The following is a 12,970-nucleotide window of genomic DNA, read 5'->3' as shown; positions in this document are numbered from 1 at the left end:
ACTCCTGTTAGTCCCACTCCCCAGTGGAAACTTCCCGAGAGCTATCATATAGGTAGCTCAAATTTCAACAGCAAATTTTCTTCCTATATTTCCTATTGTGGTAAATGCTGAAGTAAGTCATCTTCAACTTCTCCCTCTTTGCATTTCTACGTCTTCATTTATATCCAATCTTGATCAAGTTCTATTAATTCTATCCAGGAAATATCTTATAAATCCATTCCCCCCTTGTCTATACACTACTACCACAACTTTAAATTTAGAAGCTTGTATTGCAGAAATGACGACAACCTTCTTTCTGCTTCTTTTCTCAGTGCCTTCCAAATTTAATAATGTTCTATTGCTTAATAATCACCGATGCTTCTCATAGTCTTTAAGAAAAGCTCTAAACCGTGAAGAATGTTGATCTGATTGCCAAGTTTACCTTCAGCCTAATTTCTGCCCCATATTCTTAACAATTACGTCCTTTCAGTAATACCAAATTATTTGCTCTTTTTCTAAATATCATGTTCTGTCATGCCTCCTTGCTTTTGTAGGTACTGTTTTCTCTGCTTAGAACACCTTTACTTCTTTTGTTTAATTACTTCCATTTGTAAAGTTGCAGACTCAGGTCAAACACCACTTTCTCATGCAAACTTCCCTCACTGGTCCTATCTCCTTAAACCCTAAATCAGTGGAGAGATGGCTGTCCTGTTTCCATGTAGTCAAGATGTCTAATAGTACTTATGATATAACTGTTAATTTACTTCTCTGTCATCTCTGGACGTTAAGCACTCTTGAAGTCAGAGATAGCTGTCTTTTAATCTTGTTTAGAATTGAGTCCTATATAAAGAAGGTACTCAAATACTTGTTGACTAAATCAAGTATCATCACTGTAGGCAATTTCAGGATGTTTTGGTTGGGAGATTTGGAGAGAAGAACAGAATTGAAAAGTGATGGTTGAGACTTGAAATTAGAAGTCTAACTATAAACTGGAAATGTAATTAACTTAGGCACATACATAATTTAAAAATATTAGCATTCAAGTCTCTTTGTTTTGTGTTATAGCTACAGGGAGATAAGGAACAGTACATAATACATATACACTGTAGATAAATATATAAAATATCTGTGGAGAAACAACTCAAAATTATTTCATATCTGTTCACCCAATGATGGATTAAAACAATGCCAATAACTGGGCTCAGAAGTTTATTAATTTATTAAACTGAACAATATAAGTTGAAGACTCTTAAGGCATTACAAACTAAAGAAAAAGCTAGTCTCTGTCCTCAAAGAATATAAAATTTAAATGGGAAATATGAGCTCCATGCCCACAGGAGCAAATACTACATTTCTCACTCTTTGTACTATTGTGATCAAACAGTAAAATTTTAGAAAGGCAAACTTTAATAGAAAAATAAACCCTTATTAAGCCAAGTCTTAGCTTTTTTCTTAGAATAAACTTGTCATCCTCTCACCAATCAATATTTGATAATAAAAATATGCTCTGCTGGGAAGCAAAACAAATGCCAATATTTTGGCTCCAGCTGTGGCTGATAAACTGATGCAAATATGAATAGATACTTCCTCATTTTTTTACTATTCAGAAAATATCAAAGTAACAGATACTCAAGGTTAATTTTTTTTTTAAAAAATCCTCTAATTTGTTTAATCTAATCATGTAATTTTGAGTTTAAATGTTCAAATGTCATAAAGGATAAGACTTTACTTTAAAAAAATCACAGGTATGGTAAGGAAGGCCCTTAAAGATTTTTTTTTTTCTATTTTAGTACTCTAATTTTAAGTAGTCAATGTCCCAAAATGTCTGAACCTATCTTCCAAAGGAAAATTTTATTATTTTCATTAGAAAAGTCCATTTTTCATGTTGAAAACTACCAGAAAAATTTTCATGATGCAATTTATGCTTCTGTTAGTGGGCAAGTTTGGAGACTAATTTCCACTTAGAGGACAACTTTACATTTCTTTAAATCAGGGAAAGTCTCTCTTAACTATTAGAAATTGCTAAAATATAGACTGTAGTGTTCCATGGGCGCTTTTAAAAAAGTGGATCCTGTGATTTTCAGGAAATAAAGACACACTTACCACAATCTGGTCTTCAGATGCAGTTGAGACACTACTGTCATCAAAGTAGTACCATTTTCCATCATCTTTATTTTTTGCAAAAGCAGTATCTAATGAAAAAATATAATCACTTCTATGACTGAAATGTTTATGGTTTCCTGGGGGGAACCCGTAAAACTTTACAATCATCTATATAAGGAATACATATTAAAATTACATGACAATCATCTACGTAAGGCCTATCTATTACACATTCAACTGATTCCATTGATTAAAGGTTTTAATGTATTTCCTACAATCTAAATGCCTAAGATACTTTTCAGATATGTTGAAATCTGACTTCTTCTTCCCAAGGACAAACAGAACAGATTTATTATTTTTCAGTTCACAGAATAATACTAATGACAATAAATGGGAATTAATATTTATGTAGTGGTTATTGTGGACCAGGTATAGTGCTATGTACTTTACATGTACTATCTCATAGACAAGGTATTATTATGCCTCTAACTTTAGAAATGGGGAAAGTGAGGCATAAAGAGAAGTTTAATATGTAACAGTAAAGCTGTTAAGTGGCTGAGTTAGCATTTAAATCCAGGTCTGTCTCTGACTCTGGAGTCTGACATTTTAATAATTTAAATTTTGTACAACAAATATTTTTTTCAATAATACTATCCCATTAATTTGTAGTAGTTTTTACACCAATTTTTTTTCCAGTCTTTAACAAAAGTATTGAGCAAGAGAAAAATAAAAAGTAATTTATCTGTACAATTTTTAAAGATTTGCTTTATCTTTAAAAGTTAAAAATGCCCCCTTTACACATTCCATGCTTCCTCTGAACTATCCAGTAACTGAGGAAACGAAGTTGCAAAATGTCTGCAAAATAATTATCTCTTGTCATAGCTTCTAAATGTTCTACCTTTCACAAAACAAAATTATTGCTCTTCTGGGTGGAGCCTATTGTGGGTTTTAAGTTTGTCAGTTGAACTGAAGACCACTGTACCCACAATTAAACATTGAATAAAAGGACAAGATCTAGCAATAAAACAGTTTATAAGAGACAAATCTAACAAAAAGGCACCCAGAGTTTGCGAACCAAGTGATACCAAAAGAAAAAATATATCAAATACTGGTGAAAGGAATAATAGAGAAAGAAGAGCTACCATTTTAAACATAAATGCAATAATGCAAAACAACCAATAAAACTGTTAGTAGAAACAGATAATTTAATACTTTAATAAGAATCCTCAGAATTCCCAGAAATATAACAAAATATAAAAATAACTAGAGATAGCAAATATCTGAATATAACTGATAAGCTTCAAATGTAAGAGAAAAATAGAATTCTATGTCTGGATGGGGAATATGTCTGTTTTTCAAGCACGTAAACATTTAAGAAACTGACTGTACATGGACACTTTAATAAACTAAGGATTAATATAATATAGGCAATATCTCCAACTGTTTTGTAATAAAATTAAAATTAAGACAAAAGGAGAGCTTTATTTTTTAAAGTTTTTTAAAAGATTTTATTTATTTACTTGACAGAGAAAGACACAGTGAGAGAGGGAACACAAGCAGGGTGAGTGGGAGAGGGAGAAGCAGGCTTCCCGCTGAGTAGGGAGCCTGATGTGGGGCCTGATCCCAGGACCCTGGGATCATGACCTGACCACAGGCAGACGCTTAATGACTGAGCCACCCAGGTGCCCCAAAGGAGAGCTTTAAAAAAAACCATACGTTTGGAAAAGTATATGATTAAGTGCCCTGGACTAATGAGAAAATCATAAAAGGAAATTAAAAACACATACAGAATTAAAAGTAGATGAAAATACTACATTAAAAAGTTTATGTAACAAAGATAAAGCAGTATTTAGAGGGAAATTTATAGCTTTAATTATAGCCTTCAACAGAAAGAAATGTAAAAATGTAAAGCAAAAGCTAATAAAGCATTCAAATCAAAAGTTAAATAGAGCAACAGAGCAAACTCAAAGTAACAAAAAAGAAAAACATAACAAAGGGAAGAGAAGAAATCAATGAGAGAGAATACAGATGTAATAACAAAAAGAAAAATTTAATAAAGTGGAAGCTAATTCTTTGAACAGATTAGTAAGACAGACCTCTGGGAAAAGACTAAAAAGAAAACAGAAGAACAAAAAACAGACAAAGATATAGCATAACAGTATTAAATGTAACTATTGTTAAAGTGGAAAACACAGATACATTTTTAGAAAAATAGAAAATGCCATAATGCATACATCTTGGGAAAAAGAAAACTGAATAGATTTCAATAAGCATGAGATAAATAGAAAAACTTATTGGGTGTGAAGCCCAGATAATTTTACAAGTGAATTCTACTAGCCTTTCATGAATAGTTAATCCCTATACTATACTACCTGCTTTAGGATACAGAAAAAGAATAAAGTATCCCAGCCTGTTTATTATTAGAGTAGACTGTAATCTTGATTCCAAAGAAAGAACAACATAAAAAATTAGAAGATCATTTCACTTACGAATGAAATTTTAACCCTAACTAAAATGAGTTAACCAAATTTAACTGGGAACTAAAAAATAATTTTTTTAATATACAAAATTATACATTAAAAAAAAAAACCTTAAAAGGTAGGCTGGGTTTATCCCAGGAATGCAAAGACAGTTCAAAAGAAAAATCAAACGGTTGGTTGGAGAGTGTAGACTGGTGTTAACTGTCCTGAAGAGCCATCTGGCAGTACTTAACTCTATAATCCAGCAATCTCACTTCTGGGTATGTTGCTCAAAGAAATTCTCAGAGGGCGCCTGGGTGGCTCAGTTGGTTGGGCGACTGCCTTCGGCTCAGGTCATGATCCTGGAGTCCCGGGATCGAGTCCCACATCGGGCTCCCTGCTCAGTGGGGAGTCTGCTTCTCCCTCTGACCCTCCCCTCTCTCATGGGCTCTCTCTCTCTCTCTCTCTCTCTCATTCTCTCCCTCAAATAAAAAAAAAAAAAAAAAAGAAATTCTCAGAGAGGGGACCATAAACAATGATGTTTATCAGTCTTATGGTGGTAGAAAGTTAAAGGCAATTTGGATGTCCACCATAAAGTGAGTAGAGATAAAATATGGTAGATGTAAGTCCTGAGTGGTTAGAAGCAATGAACCAAGTGGACACAAAGTAACATGGATAAGTCTTATGCATTATGAGAAAAATGTAAGATCTATAACACAGTATACCTATCATGTAAAAATTAATAATGATGCATGATTTATAACAACACATACATCAAGTGCTTTAGGAAGGGAAAGGGGGAAGGAGAACGGAAAAGGACAGGAGTCCTGATGAGTGATGTCCCATGCATTAAACTGAGAAGTATGATCAACTCAATTCTCTATTCCTGATGTTAAAAAAAAAAAGGTTCAAAAGCTAATTCATTCACTAATCAACATTTATTGATAATTACTATATGTAAAACACATTGCACATTTTCCCTTTTTCTTTTTTAGTAGGCTCCACACCCAATGTGGGGCTCAAACTCACAACCGCAAGATCAAGAGTCACATGTTACCAACCGAGCCAGCCAGCACCCTACCTTTTCCCTTTAAGTAATAATTATCTTAAGGAAAAAGTCTGCAGTTATCAAACATCATGATTTTAGCAAAATGGTAAATGACAACTTACAGTGTCCTCCTCCCATCCCTCCATAGTGGTTGGAAACAGCAATCAAATTATAGCGACAAGGACCTGCATTTGGATTAATTAGGAATTCCGACATATCCAGGTCACTGTTTAACAAAGAGATCAAGTTAGTTTTACCTTTTCCCTAAATGTCATGAATTCTACTATCTTCTGTCAATGTTGCTTGACTCTCATTTATATAAAAAATATCTCTCTCACTGAAGAAACCACTAAGAGTCAAATAACTGTAAAACATATATATATATATAAAACATATATATACAAATAACTGTAAAACACATATGTATATGTGATACATATATATACACACACGCACACACGCGGACATGCACACAAACATACACACATACCTCTGAGATTTAAATATTTTGGCAAAATTTTTCTTAGGGGTTGGAAATTTTAAAATTGTCTACTGACTGCTGTTTATCCAGATTAATGTTTTTATGCTAATACATTTAACTCTCAGTATATAGTAAAAGAGTCATCACCATTTGCCATTGGGACCCTTTTAATTTTTCATATTTTTGAAGTCATTTTTAGTAATTACGTATTTAAGGAAGAATAAATGATGGTGAAAAACAACTTTCACAGAAATCTTATAATAATATATATATATCTAAACCCCAACATTTATTCTACATTTTCCTGGTTCTGACAATATATATACCCCAAGTGGGCAACATTCTTTGAAATGCAATCAACTGTTTGTAATCTGTCATGCATGAAACTGGAATATGACCATTTTATAGCTTATCATTATTTGTTTTTTTTGGACTTGCATCATTAAAGAGCAAAATGATTCTAAATCTCAAATATATCTCTTAAAGATTCCAGCTTATCATCACTTCTGGTTCTTCTTGTACTTAAACTGTCAAAATGTTATATTCTTCCTCTTTTTTTTTTAATGCTATATTCTTGAGAAAACTTTGATGGCTCATAATTTTGTTAAGGAGAAAATTACCATTTTTTTCTGGTAAGAAACTGCAAAATGTTTTTAATTTTAACTTTATAAACACCAATCAGAAATAAGCAATCCAAAGAGTATTTTCAATATTACATCCATTTCCTTCTAATCACACACCTGCCTATGGCAGCTGTTACTTATTAAATGTATCAAACACCTCATACACAAATATAAAATATAAAAGAATACTATCAGTGTTCTTTTAGCAAAATGGGAGAGTACCAAGTTATTGTGTGATGCAAAATTTTGTGTGATGAAGTCCTTCCTGGACCATGTGAACAAGAATACACAATTTCAATTCTGTCCTTACGAATTCTCAAATTTAGTGAAAATTTTTTGTTTCTTTTAAAGATTTTATTTATTTATTCATGAGACACAGAGAGAAAGAGAGAGAGAGGGGCAGAGGGAGAAGCAGGCTCCCCAAGGAGCAGGGAGCCCGATGCGGGACTCGATCCCAGGGTCCCGGGATCATGACCTGAGCTGAAGGCAGACGCTTAACAATCTGAGCCACTCAGGCTCCCAAATTTAGTGAAAGCTTTAAAAAAAAAAAAAAAAAAAAAAAAAGACTACAAAGATGCTGTCTCCAGACTTTTTACAAAAATGACGTAGTACTCTGAACAATGCAATAAACTGAAGTATGACACAACAGGGATGACTGATCACTGTGTCATTCTTTTAAGCAATTACATTATTCTGTTTCATATAAGTTCAGTCTTTTTTAAAAAGTATACTCAGGAATAACTGATGATTAATGATGAAATAATTCCTAGGAAAAATAAAATCACTATGATCCCACAGAATATCTAGATTTATAAACCGTGCCAATGAACCCATATAATAATGTAATACAGAATTACTTTTACTCTGTTATTTAAAAAGGTATATTTTCTCATTGCTCTCTGAAAAATATCTAAAAAGGAATAAAAATTCTTACTGATCCTTACAATTTTTTAGAACTACTCCCAAATACACTCAAAAACTGAAGCTGGATCCAATGCTACCTGATGTTTGTAAGAACCTACAGTTGCCCAATGTTTATAAAGCATAATCAAAACTTACTTTATGGGAAAATCAACTAAAGTATCCAGTTTGTCTCTCATGTATCGACTGTAAGAAAATCGCTTGAGATGTACCACAAGTACTGGAGGCAGGGACCATAAATCCAGTTTCTTTGTGGCTTGCTGATGTTCTTTACAATTTGGACAATACCTAAAAATAAAGAGAAATATTTAAAGCTTGCTAGAGGTAATGAAAATAGATAAAAAAAATGCTTGTGAAGTTTTACATTTATTAAGTGGGCAAGTAATTGTGCCTAACATATACCAGACATATATATAAATATCTCTCTTCAGTAAATCAAACTGATTTAGAATATTATAAATTAGTATGTAAACAGGTATTCAAAGAAATGATGAAGGCTAGATTATTTACATTTTAGTAAGATAAAAGAACACAAAACTACGCTGAGATATAAGTATTAGAAAATCTCAAAACTTCTGGGCTCTAATGGAATTAATAACACCACAAAACATGATTTTCCTAAAAATGTTTCTATCAAAACAGCTGCACAGCAAAAAATTCTTGGGAAAAGTAACTAAAATTATCCATAGTAAAATGGCTACTATAGAAAATACAGTAATGAGATTAAAGCTTAACATTATAATAATACTTTTAAACATTTGAATCACTTTTTTTTTTAAAGATTTTTAATTTATTTATTTGACAGAGAGATAGTGAGAGCAGGAACACAAGCAGGGGGAGTGGGAGAGGGAGAAGCAGGCCTCCCGCCGAGCAGGGAGCTCGATGCGCAACCCGATCCCAGGACCTTGGGATCATGACCTGAGCCGAAGGCAGACGCTCAATGACTGAGCCACCCAGGCGCCCTGAATCACTTTTCTTTTTAAAGACTTTATTTCTTTCTTTGAGAGAGAGAGAGAGAGACAGAGATAGCAACAGAGATGAGAGCACAAGCAGGGAGGAGAGGAAGAAGCAGGCTCCTGGCTGAGCAGGGAGCCTGATGCAGGGCTCAATCCCAGGACCCTGGGATTGTGAGCTGGGCCAAAGGCAGATGCTTAACCAACTGACCACCCAGGCGCCCCTTGAATCACTTTTAACAGACTCTTATCATTTAAAGAAATGCTTATTATTTAAAATACCAAAAGGAATTTAGTTACTGCTTTTTAAACTTGATGTATCACATACCTCAGTATTAAATCCTTAAAAAATAATTAGAAGTAATTTTTTAACTTTGTCTCTTACCAGGGATCTTCAGCACCTAGCTTTTCTTTTGTTGTAAAAAGCTCAATGCAATCTTTTAATTTCACAAAGGGTTTTTTAGGAGGTTTATATTCCACACTTTCATGTTTTTCAAAATCCTAAAGAGAAGTATTTCTTGAGTTAAGAGAACAAATGAAACAAAACTCATTTTAGTGATACCATCTTACTATAAATAAGTAATGAAAAACTCCTAAACTTTCTCAAAAGAATTATAAAGCTTATTTCAGCTGAGATTTACACCACACTTCTAAAAAACTTCTATATACATACCTACATGGATGATTAAAACTGTTAACAGGAAGCATGTTTGTAAACCAACAAGGCTTTTCTAGTACATAACCATTTTTCTACTAGCAAAATAAACATATTTGGTAGAGAAGCAAAAGAGTGTAATAAATTGTGATCAACATGGAAAGATATGGAATGAGTGATGACTTACCTCAGCGGCATTTTCATCAAAATATCTTTTTTTCAAATCAGGATCCCAATCCAAAGCAAGAAAAGATCTTTCTAAGATGGAAAACATATTTTTTCCTTAAAACTTAATATGCCTTCATTAAAATGAGTACATTTTAATGTTAAGATATAATACTAGAATAAACAATCTTTTCCACTTGTACTAGGTAATCAGGGTAAATTGCTGTTTCCAAGCCATTAAAAATTTAAGGAGTTAAAAAAAAGATACAAAACCTAAGCATAAGTCTAACCTCCATTTAATAAGCAGTGATGTGTTTTAATATACTTAGAAATTAAGACTTTTCATTTAAGATATAAATATAGATTTTATATAGGTAAGTGAATATTATTTTTCATGACTGCTGAATTTGTTTTTTGTTTTGTTTTAAAGATTTATTTATTTATTTGAAAGAGAGAGACAGCAACAGAGGGAACACAACCAGGGGGTAGCAGGAGAGGGAGAAGCAGGCTCCCGGCTGAGCAGAGAGCCCGATGCGGGGCTCGATCCCAGGACCCTGGGACCATGACCTGAGCCAAAGGCAGACACTTAACGACCGAGCCACCCAGGCGCCCCTGATTTCACAGTTTTCACCTAAAATAATAACATGCTTTGCTCAAGTTCAGTGTGTAAGCCAGTTTTCACACTTACCATCTAGCCTAAGCTGCCTCTCGTCAAATCTTATATGCCTGGTATCATCTTTGATGTAGTTGATATCAGTATTGCCTAAATTGTTGAACTGGAATGTAAACAATCTTTTTTTGTGTCCCGTGAGTTGACCTTTACAAGTTTCCTCAGTACATAATCCATTTTCAGAATCATTATCTCCTCCAACTGAATCTTCAGACTGACTGTTTTCATTCTCAGAGGGAAGTTCTTGATCCTGGCTGGATTCATCATCTGGCTCATCTGTTTCCATTTCACCTAATTTTAGATATTAGAAGTCTTTTAAATAAACCCAATGCTACATTTAAAAGTTATTAATCTTAACATTATTTTTCCCAGGCTTGAAGAGATTTTTTAGTTCCTTAATCCCCATCTTCTTTTTTTCTGAGGCAATAATCCAAGTGAAAGGTTTTGTAATTTAAGAGGAAAGTCTTACTTGGTGAGCCTTCTTCATGTATGCCATTTGGGCCATTCCCATTAATATTTTGGTCCTTACAGCAGTGTAGGGATCCTTCAGTTTCTTCAGTTTCAGTAGATATTTTGACATATCGGCTTAAATGAAATCAGAAATCAAACAAATTTAGTTCTATGAAGGTAAAAACTTAAAAAAAAAGTTTTCCATTCTTTCAGTAAAACAAAACTTTTTAATGGAGTAATAGTGGTCATTTAGTTGAAGGATAAATTAAACTCGAAATAGTACCATAAATGCAAGTGACTAATCATTTCTGTTTTAGTTGTCTTTATAAAAAGAAAGAAGGTGATTTGTTACTTCTAGGGTTTTAACATCTTTCTATGTTAAAAGTTAGTGGCAAATAATTTGACTTAAAGTTATTATATAAATATTCTCATTTAGATGATATATGTATTATTACTAAGATCACTTATAACTATATAATGTGATCTTTATGTATAGGCTATGGGACTATAATTATTAAAATGCGTATGTAAGAAAGAATACTAAATATGTCAGTTACAAAGCATAAAATAAAAGGGATCAAATGGCAGTTTTGATTATATTATAATTCAAATCAAGGTTTTAGGATGACAAAAAAGGGGTTGGCTTAAAATACTATCAACCATGAAAGTTTATCCTTTTAAATAAAACCATTATAGGAGGAGTTCTTGAACTTGCTAGCAAGGTGTATAAATAAATGAAGCACCTGAAATTTCTTGTAATTTCAGAGTGCATACGTGACAAATTCCTATTTTCTTCCAGTTGTAAACTTCTGGTTTAAAATAGCTAAAAGAATTCATACGTTCTGGGTTTGCAGTTACCTCAGTAATGTGTTTAACATGATCAAGAAACTCAAACTATAATTTGATTTTGTAAATTGCTATCTGTTTAAACAAAGTTGAGATAGTACACGCTTATCATATTCTGATAGTATACTGCACATTTATTTTTATTAACTATTCTATCATTCCTTTTGTTAATGTAGAATTGTCTGACACTTACCACATTCTCAAAAGCAGGAGATTATAGAGTTTATCTTCAGTATTATTTCGTGGTACAGCCATAAGAAAAGGCTGACCAAAAAGTGAAGAACCAGTATGGTGGGTATAACTTGAGTGTCTAAATTTTTCTCTTAGGCAAACAGGAATAATCACATGCTCTGTATCTTCTGTCCTATTGATGTTAATTTCAAACCTATAAGGACAAAACTGACCATAAACTCTGAAAACTTTTGTTATTTCTTCTGAAATTTTTCCCAATATTTTGCACAATGAATTTTATACTTACACATAAATATCATCCCGTTCCATAATACTACTAAGGTTTTCATCCATAGCGAATATTCTGTGAAATCTATGATTGTATATGTCAGTAACTATCATCTAAAAGGAAATAAATTTCTATTAAGCTGGTTTTACATCACTGAAAAACTAAACTCCCAACTTACATACTTCAAACCCAGAAACACCTTACCTTATCTGCAGGTACTCCTGACAAAGCAGACAATGCTGTACAAAGATCAAGTATGTTTCCAATTTTGGGAACAACCACTTTGTACTAAAAAACAAAAAAATTGTAATGCATTTATTACTTTGGAAAAAACACTCAGTAGATGAAACTGAACTCTTGGTTGCTTCCTCACATTCACTTGGTATTTGGTTTACAGTGTCCTTCTCCAATCCTACTATCATCCTGGCTGACAATGTCTATATGGATAATTTATCTCAGCCTAATTGTTCCTTGGCTCTTTGATTCAAAGACCTACATTTACATTCAACTGTAGTTCACTTCTTGCATCTTGTCATAAACTTGCTCCACCTCTGATATCTTAAAACTCTTATCAGGCTACTGACTAACCACTAATTACTTTTCCTGGAATCTCATTTTTTCCCATTCTTGGCTTACATTTAGAGCTCTAGTCCTTTTAATTTTCAATTTTCTCGTGGTTTACCAACTTCCTACCGTCTTCATGCCCTTCCCTCCAGATCCCACATGATTCATCACTTCAACTACTGCACTGCAAAACCTTTAACTATTTTGTTATTCAATTTTATTCTTGCTATACTTAGAGCTGTTCAGATACGCTGGAGAAAACTGACCAACTTTAGAGACTGGTTTGCTACAAATTCACAGTGCCCAAGTCTTAACCAATTGTTCAAAACTAGCCAGAAATTCTGTGCATCCCTTATTTGCTTCTTCCTTCATTTCTCTCTCAATAACTATATAAAATCTTCACCATTCCTTAGGTTTCCTATCTCACCACCTCTCCCTTCACTATCCGCAAAATACACGGGGGGGTGGAAGGGTGGGGGGATGGGGGGGAGAGGCTACTGGATAGGAAATCTCCAACTTTGTGTCCTCTAACAAACTTCTAAAAGATCCTTTTCTCCAGCTCTTTCTACACATGGGAAGAGAATCAGTTGTCA

The 12,970-nt window shown here is 33.3% G+C and overlaps 1 protein-coding gene across 5 annotated transcripts in view; it reads right to left on the bottom strand.

Annotated features, from left to right (window-relative positions):
* USP15 (ubiquitin specific peptidase 15) overlaps window positions 1–12,970 on the bottom strand; it is a 114,441-nt gene that overhangs the window by 2,599 nt on the left and 98,872 nt on the right. For all 5 annotated transcript variants that reach the window (XM_028110804.2, XM_028110805.2, XM_028110807.2 and 2 more), the window contains 10 exons: window positions 12,018–12,101; window positions 11,832–11,926; window positions 11,547–11,738; window positions 10,527–10,642; window positions 10,076–10,348; window positions 9,410–9,480; window positions 8,953–9,068; window positions 7,753–7,902; window positions 5,712–5,815; window positions 2,083–2,171 (listed from right to left, as the gene is read on the bottom strand). In XM_028110804.2, coding sequence (XP_027966605.1) covers window positions 2,083–2,171; window positions 5,712–5,815; window positions 7,753–7,902; window positions 8,953–9,068; window positions 9,410–9,480; window positions 10,076–10,348; window positions 10,527–10,642; window positions 11,547–11,738; window positions 11,832–11,926; window positions 12,018–12,101 — 1,290 coding nt within the window. The remainder of the gene's footprint in view (window positions 1–2,082; window positions 2,172–5,711; window positions 5,816–7,752; window positions 7,903–8,952; window positions 9,069–9,409; window positions 9,481–10,075; window positions 10,349–10,526; window positions 10,643–11,546; window positions 11,739–11,831; window positions 11,927–12,017; window positions 12,102–12,970) is intronic.

The sequence above is a fragment of the Eumetopias jubatus genome, unplaced genomic scaffold (genome assembly GCF_037043125.1).
Source record: "Eumetopias jubatus isolate StellerSeaLion01/CBP00866 unplaced genomic scaffold, mEumJub1_p1.0 scaffold_8, whole genome shotgun sequence".
Taxonomy (NCBI): domain Eukaryota; kingdom Metazoa; phylum Chordata; class Mammalia; order Carnivora; family Otariidae; genus Eumetopias; species Eumetopias jubatus.
This window is presented reverse-complemented; position numbering and strand designations above follow the sequence as displayed.